At 41.3% G+C, this 15486-nt stretch overlaps 1 protein-coding gene across 9 annotated transcripts in view; it reads left to right on the top strand.

Moving 5' to 3' along the window:
- ACTR3B (ARP3 actin related protein 3 homolog B) overlaps positions 1-15486 on the top strand; it is a 98183-nt gene that overhangs the window by 47342 nt on the left and 35355 nt on the right. For 8 of the 9 annotated variants that reach the window (XM_025380459.1, XM_025380460.1, XM_025380458.1 and 5 more), the window contains 2 exons: positions 12213-12308; positions 14132-14239. In XM_025380459.1, coding sequence (XP_025236244.1) covers positions 12213-12308; positions 14132-14239 — 204 coding nt within the window. Of the gene's footprint in view, positions 1-9377; positions 9415-12212; positions 12309-14131; positions 14240-15486 lie in introns of all 9 variants that reach the window. The other variant, XM_025380462.1, reaches the window with a different exon arrangement.

Below are 15486 nucleotides of genomic sequence, written 5' to 3' on the forward strand. Positions count from 1 at the left end.
CTCCTTGGGGCGGGGACCAGGAGCACCTGTCTGATGTTCTGGACCCTGGAGGAGGGTAAGTAACTAAACAGGCCTCCAAAAGCAAGGACAATAGAAGGAGGAATGGATTTGGATAAACCAACTACCTGCTTTAGTTTTCCTGAGACATAGCAAGATGATTGTAATTATTGCCACTTATAGCAGAGGAAACCAGGTCAAGATGTTATTTTTTTCTAGGGTTCAAATGTTACTGTAAAATATAACTGAACTGAGTTATGGGCCCTAATTATGATACTTAATTGATTTCATTCAAATGAAATGAAACATCACAGATAAATGAGAAGAAATATCTCCTGGTTCTCTAGTGGTTCTACTCAGCATTACATGTTTTCTTCTGTGAGATGCTCTTTTCAAGTTAAAATTAATTGCATGCACAGAATGCTTGCTTTATAGAGGGCAGTTTCATGTGACGTCAGCTGCATATTAAATCTACATAATTTAGGTTTGGATTTTTTTTCATGCAAGTGCATTGTCAAATGGTCCCAGATCCAATTATAAAATTGTTTCTAACATTAGAATATGAAGTGTTTTTAAGAATTATCTGGTATAAGAAATATTTTAACTATAAGGCTAATAGTTAATGGAATAACTATTAAATATAGAATAACTCTATAACGAATATATATATTTAATGTATATTAAAGCTGGTCTTTGATCTTTTCTCCCTGGCTGTGTCTTCACAACTGAAATTGCCAAGTATGGCTGCTGCGTTTCACAGGCCACTCTGTTTTCTCTGTACATCCACAGTAGTTTTATTTTATTTTGCTGTTTTGCTTTGTATTTTATTTTTCTAGAAATGGGATCTTGCTCTGTTGTCCAGGCTGGAGTTCTGTGGCACCATCCTATCCAGTCACTGCAGCCTCAGACCCTGGGCTCAGTTGATCCTCCCGCTTCAACCTGCTGAGTAGCTGGGACCACAGGTAGAAACCACTAGCCTGGCTAATTTTTAAACATTTTTTGTGGAGACGGGGTCTCGCTATGTTGTCCAGGCTGGCCTCAAACTCCCAGGCTTAAGTGATTCTCCCACCTTAGCCTCACAAAGTGTTGGGATTATAGGCATGAGCCACCATGCCCGGCCCACAGTGGTTTATGTGGAACAAATGGAGCCAATAAACTGACTGTGTGTGAGTGGCTTTGTCTTTACAGCCAAAACAAATCACAGATTCCCACCTGTCAGATTTGGCATTTTTCCTTCTCTAGCATATCACATCAACTACCTGTTGGATAGGATTTTAGGAGCAGGCACGGAGCCCAGCTGCTTCCTTCTGTCTACTTCAGCTTCCCGTTCCAGGAGTTCTTGCTTTACTTAGAGGGACATCTAATCTTAGGCATGTGGAGCAAATACGGACCACCACACAGCTCACAAGAATTTTTATTAAAGGGGATTCTTTTTGTGATTTAGCTGGCATATATGAGATAGTAAAACATAACCACTTGCCAGGATGGAATTGGAGAGGTTTGGTGTGAACATAGAAAAGGCCATTTGCTAAAAATGGGTACCTGCAATGAATGTTCAAAAACAATCAAGTTTATTATTAAAAAGATAAGAAAATACTGTATTACATGTGTTGTGCTTTGAATTCTGCAAGTCATTTTGTTGCATGTCGTGGTTGAGGAAGTGGTGAGAATGGTAAATTTCCTTCAGGTATATGTCCTTAACCGTGTGTTGATGGAATAAAGGGGAGTGAACCAGGTGGAAAGATTTAAGGCCAAGCCATCAAAGTGAATTGAAGACATTAAGAGGGTCTAAGAGGCCCAAATGATGGACCCCCAGGAGCTCACAGAATTATCCTTTCTAACAGCCTTGCCCAGTCATCTGAACATGCAGAGAGAATGACCTCCTTGCCACTGGCTGTTTTCAAGGAGGTGCAGAGACAGCTTACACTGGTTATGCGGACTGAGCACACGGCACCTGGGAACTCCGCTCTTCCCCAATACTGCATTGCCCAAAGCTCAGAACGCACTCAGAGATGTCAAAGAGATGCAGTGCTCCTGAGTGGAAATTGGATTAGAACTTCAGAAGGATTTTCAAACTTTTTGAGTATAAATCCTGCAAGAGCAAACAAGCAGCACATGCAGACGACCAGCAGTGAGAGGGCGTGGTGACTCTGAGGACCTGACTGGGTTAGGGTGATTAGAGCAGGGGAGTGTGGAGAGAGGAGGTCAGACAGCCTTTGTGCGGTGTAGACAGTGAGCCGCGAGGCCGGTTTTGTGTTTTAGGGAGACTTTATGGGCAGGCACCTCCGGCACACAGAGTCTAGAAGATGACCCCATGTGAGGTAACAGGTGCCTGTGAGGAGGGCATACGGTGAGAATGGCAGGAGTGGGTGGAGGGGAGTTCTGTCATTTGCGAGGTTCTTAAAATTATGTAAGGGGATATGTATGGTCGAAACCACCCATGAAAATCCCTCAGGAAGGGCCCGTTTATACAGCTCTGAGTCAGTGGAGAGAAAATGGATTTTCCCTCAGCATAGAGGAACTTTCTTCTGCACCAGCTGGGGTGGTTGACTTACATTTAGGAGGACAGTGTGGTGTGTGGAAGCACATATGGTTCATTAGGTTGCCCTCAGTCCAGCACTTTGCTCCCAGTCCCAGTACGTTGAAGCTGAGACCACCTGAGAGCAGTTGGACTCCCAGAGCCAGTACTCATTAAGGAGCCCGGGGCAGACATCGTATTACTCATGTAGTTATTTCACCTGCTCTCATATTTGGCCTCATTGTTCTGGCTTGTACCCTCACTAGCTTTTGTATGCTGTTGTGTTTTTGGAGCATGTACAGTTGGTTGGGGTAAGTTATATATAGTTAGCAGAGATAAACAGGAGGTAGACTGGGTGGGTCTTAGTGATGAGAATTGGTAGCAGTTAAGAGAAATCTAGGCTGACTCAGATTTTGAGATGGGGCAGTGCATGGATGATAATGTGATTGGTTAAGATGGGAAACATGAGAAGAAACTCACTTGAGGGAGGGAGGAGGAAGAAGGAGAGTTTGGTTTTGTACATGCTGAGGTCTAAGGGTCTAACTGGGCTGCACAGGTAAAGAAGCCGAGGAACAGCCAGCTCCAAGCTGCAGGTGTTGATGTAGGAGTCAGTAGCGTTCACGTGTTGATTGTTGATGGAAAATTAACTCTGATTACTAAAGATAAAACATACCATCCTTGGTATTTTAGAGATGAATGTACGAATATATGATCATTTTGAGATCTCTAGGTAAAGTTAGTGCTCTGTCAAATCATTTTCTTCATGAACCTGGTGAAATTAAAAAATGTTAGCCATGGCAGTACCCTACATCTGAATCACAATTGCGTTATGTCCTGACTTACTCTAGTTTCCTTTCTGAATTCTTGAGAATGGTTAGACCTGCCTTGTGCACTTCACTAACCAGTGTAGACCTAGCCAGTGTAGACCTAGCCAGTGTAGAGGTCAGCTTTCTTGGATTTGCTAAGCCACCTCCTGCACGTACTTTCCAGCTTCCAGTATATGGTTGCCTCCTCTCCTATTCTCTCTTCCTTGAGGATTTGTATTTTAAAAAATGTTTCTTTACTGTAGTTTTAGAGGGGCATGAAGGTGGAGTAATATTAGATACATGTGTTCAATTTTCTGTCTTTATCCAGAAATATGGGTAGGTTTTATGATAGTCATTATTCATTTTTAAATCAATACCAGGTGATAATTTTACCATTGTTATGTATAAAAATGTTTATGTAGCTTGCATTCATTGATGCTTTGATCATATGCTTCTATATTTAAAAAAACCAGATTATTCTCTTTCTCTTCTTCTCACTGTTGCACTTGACTAGTCTTAAAGAGAGGAAATCCCCCAGAAAAACTGGACATCTCCTATTTAGATCTTGTTATAAATAATAGTTTGAGAAAATTTTAATTACATTTGTCTCCTAAAGGAATAATTACAACATCAATAATGGTGGATAGAGATGAAATGGGAGATTGAGGAAGATGGAGGGTTTGTGATTGTGGTCCTCAGAATCTATAAGGACATGGCCTGAATAATGTCGATTTTGACTCAAGAACCAGGAGAACGTCATTATATTGTAAATGTTCCCTTAAATGGAAGTACATAGATTTTAATTCTTCAAAGATGGTGAACTGTTTTTGGCAGCAAGTAATAGAAGTATAAAAGCAGTAGTTTAAAAAAGTTAAAGTTTTATTTTTCTTAAATAAATTTGTAGCAGAGTCCAGTGCTGATACGGCAGCTCTCTGGTGTTGCTAAGGATCTCTCTACTCTAGTGTCTCGAATATATGGCTTTCGTTCTAAGGATGCCTCATGATCACAAGTTGATTACTGCAGCTCCAACTGTCGCCTCTGTGTTGCACGAAGGAAGAGGGTGTTAAGGGCAGGAGGCAAGTCTACTCAGCTTTGTAAGGAGCTTTCTTGGCAACCATACTCCAGCTTTTGTGTCTTACTGGCCAGAACTTACTCACTTAGTCATCCCTGTCCACAAGGACGTCTGGGAAATGCTTTTGTCTGGACCTGTTGCCGTTTCCCATCATAGATCAGTGGTCTGTCCGTCACAAACTTGCAGTGTCAGTAAGTGTAACTCACAATGCCTGCCGTAGTGATGTCACTCACAGGCATGAAGACAGTAGCAAAGGAAAGACTCAGCTGCTTTCACAACTCTGACTGGATTTTACCTATCTGGAGAGTGTCACCCACGTTAGGGAGCCGCTGGCCAGGAGGAAGCTGTGGCAAGATGTGCTGCGTCTCCTGCTTGGCGTTGCCATCTTGCTGCCGTAAGTTTCTCTGTCTGTAGATAAAGTACATTAGGAAATTAGGAAGTTATATTAGGAGTTTGTGTGATCTTGCCCCATGGCCCTAACTCAGAGTTTAACACTTGATGTAGAGATGATTTCCCCTCCATTACAGTAGAATTGTAAGTATGATAGAGAAAATTTGGAAGATATCTATGGGACTTTTTATAGTCTTATCACATTAACATAGGTACTGTTGACATTTAGTATATTTTCATTTCATCTTTTTACCCATTTAAAAATGATTTTACACTCAATATTGTACTCATTTTCTTAGTTTTCATAACCCTTATTTTAATAGCTATATGATTAACTGTCTAGTAGGTATTTCCTGTGCAGCAGCTCCACTATTTTTAGTCATTTTCTCGGTTTTATAAGAAATAATGTAATCTTTGTGCATACAGTTTTTCCTATATTTTGAGTATTTTTTGTTTAAAAAGAACTAGCTATGGAGTTCAGCAGTGTTAATAATTTTATCAGTCTCTGCACAGTGTGCTATTTCGGACTGCCATCAGCACCGTACAAGAGGCTTGCTTTCTTTGTACTCTTGTCAGCATTAATATTTTTGATTATTTAATGGATTAAAATTTACCATATGCTTTAAATTTGCATTTTTGATCACTTTGACCTTATAAATTTTTCCACATATTAGTTGTATTTCCTCTTTTGTGAGCTATCCATTCATGCCCTGTGCTCTTTTATGTATCATTTTTATTGCTTTTCTTGTTGCTGTGATTTCTATGAACGTTGTTTTTACTTAACATGTTTTTATTCTAAAATACACATAACAGAATTTACCATTTGAACCATTTTTAAATGTACAGCTTGGTGGCATTAGGCACATTCACAAACCATTGCCACCGTCTGTCTCCAGAAGGCTTTTCAGCTTCCCAAACTAAAACTGTCCCCATTGAACACAAATTCTCTTTACTCCTTTACCTGCCCCTGGAATGCCCATTTTGCTTTCTGTCTCTATACATTTGATGACTCTAGGGCCCTCATATAAATGGAATCATATAGTATTTATTCTTTTATGATCAGCTTATTTCACTTAGCTAGCGTCTTCAAGCTTCATCCATGTTGAAGCATGCACCAGGATTTCCTTTCTTTTTAAGGCTGAATAATATTCCATTGTACATATATACCACATTCTGCTTATTCTCTGGAAGCTCTCATGTAATTAGGATAGCAAGCTTCTTTTGTTGTTATATTTGCAGCAGGTTAGTTTTACTCAGTTAATTTTTTGCCTTTCTCTTTTGGTTATTTCATTTGGACATCCATAACTTTAAATTTGTATGTGGTAAAACTCATTTTCCTTTGATGTTTGTATTTAATCTTCATCCATCTGGGATTTATTTGGATCATCATTTCACACTGAACTTAGACCCAGAGAGCATGCAGGGAGCTAGGGGTAATCTGATTCTTGTTGGTGATGTCTTCTTACAGGTCTGTTTTTGCTTCAGGTTTAATACGCAGCTCTATGCTGGGAGGCAAGAAACCTTCCCATCTGTTCTCAGACATCTTCATACCTTCTTACCGTTTCTCTGCTGATACCTCTCCCCTCTACTCAGTTTAAATGTTTGTTTATTTCACTTATAATTATGCTTGGGTTCCTATTCAAGATGAGAAACAACTTTATAGGTTTCTTTAGTTAATATGTTATTTCTTCTGGAATGAGATACAATATTGGCTATTATGGCTGTTTATTGAGTGCTTCTATGTGCCCAGCCCCATTCTAAATGTTCACAAGTATTAACTCATTTTCTAATGCCACCAACAACCCTCTGCGATAGGTAATGTTATTAGGCCCATTTTTCAGATTGATAGGAAGTGCCTTAAGATAGCGATTGTACACACTACTGTTGGAATCTGCAGCTCTTACTCGTGTGCTTTAAATGAAGGAAATTTAAAGTATTAATCACTAACATTTATGCTATTAACTGTGTTCTGGGCACTTCACTGCTATTAGCAAATTTAATCTCCTCAGCCCCGAGTAGGCACATTGAAATAAATAACATGTCGTGGAGTGTTTTTTAGGTTCCCTATTTGCAGCCTGTGTTTGAGTATGACTTCATTATTCTCTCTTCCACATTTTGAGATGGCTTCCTCTCTCCCATCCAGGAATTGATGGATTCTAATTACAGTGACTAAAACTTACTTGAGGCAGCATGTTTGAACTTTACACCAGCTGTTGTGCCAGAGTTTAAAGTGCCAGGCTAGTTGGTAGGTAGATTTGCTTGCTTGTTGTTTGAAGAAGTGATACACACACAGTGCAGAATTGAAAAGGCGCTGGAAGATTTCTAGGGAGCGTGTCCCCCCCGCCTCTTTCCTGCCTAGAGGAAGCTGCCCTTACCAGTTCTTAGCCAGCTGATTGTTCATATTTCAGGGGTGATTGTGTGTAGGCATATGGGTTAGCACACACTTTTTTTTTTTTTTTTTTGAGACGGAGTCTCACTCTGTAGCCCAGGCTGGAGTGCAGTGGCACGATCTCAGCTCATCGCAACCTTTGCCTCCCGGGTTCAAGCAGTTCCCCTGCCTCAAGCCTCCTGAGTAGCTAGGACTGCAGGTACATGCCATCACGCCAGGCTAATTTTTGTATTTTTAGTAGAGACGGAGTTTCACTATGTTGGTCAGGCTGGTCTGAACTCCTGACCTCGTGATCCACCCGCCTCAGCCTCCTGAAGTGTTGGGATTACAGGTGTGAGCCACTGCACCTGGCTAGTACACAGTTTTATTTTACACAGATGGTAACACAGTATGCATACTGTTGTACACCTTGGATTTTGAATTAAACTTTTTTTTTTTTGGTTTAAATTGTAAAAAAAACTAATACTATTTGTACCCTCTTAGCCATTTTTAAGTGTACAATTCTGTAATGTTAACTATATTCACACTGTTGCATAAGAGATTCTAGAACTTTTCTGTCTTGCAAAACTGAAACTCTGTGCTCATCGAACAAGTCCCCATATTTCCCCTCTTCCCCCACCTTGTTTTTTGTTTTTGAGATGGAATTAACTCTTGTTGCCCAGGCTGGAGTACAGTGGCACCATCTCAGCTCACTGCAACCTCTGCCTCCTGGGTTTAAGCAATTCTCCTGCCTCTGCCACCCGAGTGGCTGGGATTACAGGCATGTACCACCACGCCCAGCTAATTTTTGTATTTTTAGCAGAGATGGGGTTTCTCCATGTTGGCCGGACTGGTCTTGAACTCCTGATCTCAGGTGATCCACCTGCCTCTGCCTCTCAAAGTGCTGGTATTACAGGTGTGAGCCACAGTGCTCAGCCTGTTTCTTTTTTTTTTTTTTTTTTTTTTCTGAGAGGAAGTCTCTGTGTTGTCCAAGCTAGAGTGCAGTGGCTATTCACAGGTGCAGTCATACAGCCACTACAGCCTCCAACTCCTGGGTGGGAGTGATCCTCCCACCTCAGTCTCCTGAGTAGCTGGGACTACAGGCACACACCTGGCTACCACACTTTGTTTTTTAAAAATAGTTTTTGGCCTGGCATGGTGGCTTATGCCTGTAATCCTACTACTTTGGGAGACTGAAGTGGGTGGATCACTTGAGGTCAGGAGTTTGAGACCAGCCTGGCCAACATGATGAAACCCTGTCTCTACTAAAAATACAAAATTTAACTGAGTATGGCGGCATGTGCCTGTAATCCCAGCTACTCCGGAGGCAGAGGCAGGAGATTTGCTTGAATTCTAGGAGGTGGAGTCTCCCAGAGATCCGAGATTGGGCTACTGCACTGGAGCCTGGGTGACAGAGTGAGACTCTGTCTCAAAAAAAAAAAAAAAAAAAGTTTTCATTACAAATTGTTGAAGCAGAAGGATATTTAAGAATGTGTATGGAATGAAGACACCTTTCTCTTTTTAATTTAGCAATTCATCATAGAGATTGTTTCTTCATAGAGTTCATTTTTTAAAATTGTTCCAAAGTGTTTAGTGGTGGGTATTTAGGTTGTTTCTGATCTTCTGATACAGACAGTGTTGACTTTTTACCTTTCAAAGCTACTTTGTTTTAGTTGGGTCTCTTAACCTTAGAATGTAATTTGATTTTGGTTTTGTTTTTAACTGAGAGATTTTTAGTAGTTGCATTTCCCATTTATATTTGCTGATAATTTTAGTAATAGCAACTCACTGCCATTGAACACATCTGTGTGTCCAGTACTGCTCGAAGCACATTATTTAGACTGCCTTTAATCTTTGCAACTCTCTGAGCGGGGTACTAATTACCTCCACTTTACCCATGAGGAGACTCAGGGAGAGAGAGGAAATAGTTTACCAAGCCTAGTAAAGTGGAAGTCTGGGATTTGATCCCAGTCAGTTTGACCTCAGATCTCTTAATCAGACTGGTGTGGCATGCTACTGTGTGACAGATATGTTTGGTCTTAATTTAACTATTTTTTAAAAATGTTATGCTTCATGTTTTTAATGTGTTTTATTTGTGTATTAGTATTTTTTAACTGAAGACTTATTTTTCTCTTTGTATTGGGTGTGTGTTCTTAGTAATAATTAAAAGGACTCATTTTTGCATATTTTAGTATAATTTGATATATTTACCCTGTATTTGTTTAGGGGTAACTATCTCCTTCCTGCTGTAATCAGTGACCAGGTTGGTATTGCCACATGTTCTTGCCTCCCCTTCCTTCTCTCCACCACCTGCTTTTGATTAATGATGTTACTAAACTTATTCCAATGTTAACATTTATAACTTTATGTTTACTAATGCCTGTGATTCTTTATCAGTTTTAAATAATATCTTTTGATCTCACTGTAAGAGGCAAATGTCTTTACACTCTCTCCTTCTTTCTTTGTACACTGCTCAACTTGATACCATTTTTTCTGTTAAAATTTATAACATTTACATTCTGTTCTTAATTCCCAGAAAATAAAAGTCTTTTTTTTGAGACAGAGTCTTACTCCATTGCCTAGGCGGGAATTCAGTGGTGCAATCTCAGCTCACTGTAACCTCTGCTTCCCAGGTTCAAGCAATTCTCCTGCCTCGGCCTCCCAAGTAACTGGGACTACAGGTGTGCACCACCATGCCCGGCTAATTTTTGTATTTTTAGTAGAGATGGGGTTTCACCATGTTGGCCAGGCTGGTCTCAAACTCTTGACTTCAGGTGATCCGCTCGCCTCGGCCTCCCAGAGTGCTGGGATTACAGGCATGAGCCACTGTGCCTGGCCAAAGAAAAGTCTTTATTCCTACATCTTAAATGGCTTCATTGCTCACTGTAAGTCTTTGCTGGACTTTCTGCATTCTTCTTGGTTGGATAAAGGTTATCCTCTAATAGTTCATGAATCCGTACATTTTGGCTCATGGGAATGAAATTTTCCAAGTTCTTACATGTTTAAGGATATATATTTTTTCTCCTTAGTATTTTATTTTATTGTTTTATTTTTTTAATTGACACATAATAATTGTGCATATTTATGGGGTACAGAGTGAAGTTTTGATACATATAATGTGTGGTTATCAGATCAGGGTAATTAGCATATCCGTCGTCTCAAATATTAGATATTTTGATTTTGTAACATACTTGACTGACACTGTGGCCAGATGTAGAATTCTTGGGTTGTACCTTCTTCCCTTGAAGACTCTAAGTGTGGCCGCATGTGTCCTAGTGTTAAATGTAGCAGTGTTGAAGGCTGAGGCTGACTGTACTTTCCCTGTCGTAGGGGTGTATTAGTCTACTTGGCTACTGTAATTTTGTTTATACCACAGGTTGGGTGGCTTAAACAGCAGACAGTTCGTGATTTTCTCACAGTTCTGGAGGTTAGAAGTCCAAGATCAAGGTCTGTCGGGGTTGGCTCCTGGTGCGGCCCTCTTCCTGGCTTATATGTGGTCCCCTTGCCTGCTGTGTCCTCACAGGCCTTTCCCCTGTGTGAGTGTAGAGTGGGGAGAGAATAGGAGAGAGAGATTGATTTCTGGTGTCTCTTCCTCTTCTTAGAAGACCTTCCTCCAGTCCTATCAAATTAGGGCCCCACCCCTATGACCTCAGGTAACCATGATGACCTCTTGAAAGGCCCTGTTACCAACTATAGTACAGTGGGAGTTAGGGCTTTAATCTATGACTTGGAGGTGTGGGAAGCACAGTTCATTCGTAATAAAGGGTAATGTATACGTTTTGTCCAAAGGTCCAGGGACTTTTTATTTTTTCAGTTTTAAATATGAGATGTAGACCCATATTTGTTGACAAGGAAAAATGTTCATAGTATATTGTTGAATGACAAAAATCAGGTTTATTTATTCTTTTTCTGTTTCTGTTATCTGTCATTTCCTCCTGTTTGATGATGGTTATTTTAAAATAGATACTTGGATTCTTGGAAATGTCTGGAAATTCTTGGGAATTTTTATCTGCTTTGTTTTAATATTTTTCCAGATACGTTTTTTTTTTCTTTCTTTTTGGAGACAGGATCTTGCTCTGTCACCCAGGTTGGAGTGCAGTGGCACAGTCTCGGTTCACTGTAGCCTTCACCTCTGAGGCTCAAGTGGTCCTACCTCAGCCCCCCGAATAGCTGGGATCACAGGCATGTGCCACCACACTTGACTGACTTTTAAATTTTTTCGTAGAGGTGGGGTCTCGACCAGTTTGCCCAGGCTGGTCTTAAACTCCTGGACTCAAATGATTCTCCCTCCTCAGCCTCCTAAAGTGCTAGGATTATAGATGTGAGCTACCCACCTGCCCCTAGATAGGCGTTTTTTTGTCTGCCATTTGTTTTTCCTATTTTCTCTGTCCCTTTTCTTTTTCTTTGAGTGTTTTTATATCACTGTTGGCTGGCTTCTTTGTGTCCCTTACTCGTCTCTGAATGAGCAGAGTTCTTCTGAACTAATGGCGTGTGGGTAGGCTGGGGAGGTCCTGGGCAGCGTCTGGGGGAAGCTGTGCTCTGCCCTGGGCTCTTCCCTTGCCACTGGACTGTAAGGGTGCTTGGCCTAACCTTGCCTGCTCTGCCACCCTATGGCTCCTCACACTGGGCCTGTCCTGAGCAAGGGCTTGCTGCTCCTCTGGCTCTCCTTTGCTGAGACCTGAAGTCACTGGTTTGGCTTTGGTGTCCTCACTCGTCTTGGTTGTGTTTTCACAGCCCTTGGCAACTTGCTTCTGGGATATTCAGTTTCATGGTGTTTAGGTGTTATGTTATTGAAGACAGAGTTTCTTTTTCTGTAACTCGTTCTTATTTTGGGTGGGTAATAAGAACAGAAGCCTTCAGAGAGGTCTTTACTCTGCCATCTTAAAGCTTTTAAGGCCCACAGCCAGATTTCTTTAATACACTTTGGGCATCTTCTATCTCTAAAATCAGGGAGTTGTATAATGTCCTTGCTAACATACTTTCTGGTTAACCTGTTTATGGTTCTGATGTATTTACATGAAATTTGGGCAAATACTAAATATAGTGAATGTTTTCTTACAGACAGAGCCTCCACTCAATACACCGGAAAACAGAGAGTATCTTGCAGAAATTATGTTTGAATCGTTTAACGTACCAGGACTCTACATTGCAGTTCAGGTAAAAGCAGTTGTTTTTGTGATTCCTGAAGCACGTGAGCTGTCTAATAGTGGAAGCAATGGCATTTCCCAAGGTTCTCCGCTGGAAGACTGCACTGTGCACCCTTCCTTTTTCCACTCCCTGCCCCGCCCCCATGCCATTCAGGACTACAGGGGACGTGTCCTGTGACTTTTCTTTTCATATTTATGCCATTTTTTGGTATAGACGTCGTCTGGCTCTTTTTACATGCATTAAAGTCTAATGCATTTTTACCCGAGTGACAAGATACAGGTGTAGACGTGCCTCTTCTTTTGGCATCTCTGACTTACTTTGATCAGAAAAACAAAATAAATACCTTTAGAGGTTTCCGCTTTCTGATTTTGGGCTCTTATGAGCCCCGGTGTACTTGATTCTGAGGGGCCCTGTGTTTTCATGAGCTCGCAGAACTTGTTCTGAAGCTGCTGTTCTGGGTATGATGGTTTTTGGTTGCATTTGGTCGCATTTGGTCATTATTTGCCTGCCACCTTATATAAGGGAATTGACTGAAATTTTGGGGAATAAATGAGATGGGTGTTGCCCAAATGTTTCCTGCTACTACTAGTCACTTCTAAGGAGGAGAAGGAGGAAGAGTTCCACAGAAAGATGAATTTGGGCGGTGCTGCATCCTGCAGCTTTCTCGGGCTGATTCACAGTGCCTGTCAGCACAGTCCAGGCTCTGAGGATTCCTGTGTCGAAATCTATGTATTCTAGCACTTCCAAATTCATTTAACTACAGATCTTCCCCCTGGCTAAGTTATTTGTATTCCATGGGATAGGGAAACACTTTAGGAGACGTAAGACTGGTGGTTCTCAAAGTGGTCTGTGCAGCAAGTTTACCTGGAGAATGTTTTTTAGAAGTACAGATTTTGGGCTTCATCTTCGAGCAGCGTTTTCCACCCTCAGTGCTTTGGGCTGGGTAGTCCTGTGTTGTGGGCGCTGCACTGTGCATTACAGGGGACTTAGCAGCATCCCTGGCCTCTGTCCACTAGAAGACAGCAGCCCCACCTCAAGCCTCCCCACCCCGACAAAGAAAATGGTACCAGACATTGCCAGATGTTCCCTTTGGGGCAACATTTTCTTTGGTTGAAAAATTACCCTGTACCTTCCAGTTTAGAATTCCTGGGTGTGAGGCCTAGTAGTCTGTATTTTAAACAACTCCACAAGTGACCTCATTGCCAATCTGTGGCCCCACACTGGAAACTAATGAATTAGAAATTAAAATCTTATGATTCTATAATGAAATATCTTTTTCACTGGCTTTTCTTTGCAAAACTTCAGGTTTCTTTTCTTTTCTTTTTTCTTTCATTTTTGAGACAAGGTCTCACTGTGTTGTCCAGGCTGGAGTGCAGTGGTGCAATTACGGCTCACTCTAGCTGCAACTTTCACACCTCAGCCTCCCAAGTAGCTGGGAGTACATGTGCGTGCCACCACACCTGGCTAATTTTTGTGTTACTTGTAGAGATGGGGTTTCACCATGTTGCCCAAGCTGGTCTTGAACTCTTGGGCTCAAGTGATCTGCCTACCTTGGCCTCCCAAAGTGTTGGGATTACAGGCATGAGCCACCACATTCAGCCAGGTTTCTTTATCTAAAACTTGACTCCTATAGTTTTAAGTCTCAACATTTTCGTGTTAGTTGTCCAAGTCTAAATTGGAATTTGAGGGACAGGGGTCAGAGGATGGATGGGAAAAGGAAAGAGTTACTCAGACATATTTAGTAAGAGAGTTTGTTGATTGGACCTGGAAAGGCCCACAGATGCTTTAGAAAGAGTTCCCATGTGCGAGTGGTTTCCATGTCTTTTCTCCAGGCAGTGCTGGCCTTGGCGGCATCTTGGACATCTCGACAAGTGGGCGAACGTACGTTAACGGGGATAGTCATTGACAGCGGAGATGGAGTCACCCATGTTATCCCAGTGGTAAGCAGAATGGTTAATGTATATATGTCTCTGTAGGCTTAACACCTGATTCGAGGTAAGGATGCAAATAAAAAAAAAACAGCCTTCTGCAATGAAAATACATTTCAGATGATAGTTATACTTAGAAAAGGTAATAAAAGTTTTTTATTTTTTTGCCACCTTATATAAGGGAATTGACTGAATTCCCCAAGTATGTGGGAAAGAATGAAAAAGATGGCCAATTATTGTGGCTTTGGCAATTTTAAATTCATGGTGGCATATTTCTACAGTCAGAATGTCAGAGAATGTCCAGGATGTCTCTGGATCTACAGAGCCTCTGTTACACCATGGGTGTAACATCAGAAGAATATTTTCCAGAGTTATCATTCTGACGTGTTGGGAGATAGGCATCATTTTGGATGTTCAATTTGTAGGTGCAGTGCATGGCCATTTGAAGGAGCACATCTGTGTTCTGTGAAAAGATGTGAATTGCAACCAGCTCAGGCTTGGAAAAATTGCTTCTTGTTTTAAAAATTTATTTAAGGGCTGGGCGCGGTGGCTCATGCCTATAATCCCAGCACTTTGGGAGGCCCAGGCAGACAGATCACCTGAGGTCGAGAGTTCGAGACCTGCCTGACCAACATGGAGAAACCCTCTCTCTACTAAAAATACAAAATTAGCCGAATGTGGTGGCACATGCCTGTAAACCCAGCTACCTGGAAGGCTGAGGCAGGAGAATTGCTTGAACCTGGGAGGCGGAGGTTGCAGTGAGCCAAGATCGCGCCATTGCGCTCCAGCCTGGGCAACAAGAGCGAAACTCTGTCTCAAAAAAAAAAGGTTATTTAAAAGCCAAGAATGGGAGATTGTACATTTTGGCTTGCAGAAGGCTCCGCAATACCACTTTTTGGTTTTAGATAAGTGATTCCTAATTTGGGTCTCAAGAGATCTCTGAATTTTTCTTTTGGTCCAATGGACTGTTTAAAGGAATTATCTTAAATTCATGTTTTTGGAAAATGGAAGTGTCTGAAGAAGGTATTCAGAGGGAAGTCAGACTCATCCTGGTTTTTCTCCTGTGAGGTCTCCTCCTCAGGAACCACCATTGCTAGTTACTTCTGTTATGTTACAGATGTGTTTCTGCATATGTATATGGGGGTGTGTGTATGTGTATATTTTTACATACACACATAGCTCTTTTAAAATGCAAATTAGGATTTTCAAAAACCATTTAATTGAAAAAATAGTCACCATTTCATTTTGAGAGGTGATGG

The sequence above is a fragment of the Theropithecus gelada genome, chromosome 3 (genome assembly GCF_003255815.1).
Source record: "Theropithecus gelada isolate Dixy chromosome 3, Tgel_1.0, whole genome shotgun sequence".
NCBI classification, from domain to species: domain Eukaryota; kingdom Metazoa; phylum Chordata; class Mammalia; order Primates; family Cercopithecidae; genus Theropithecus; species Theropithecus gelada.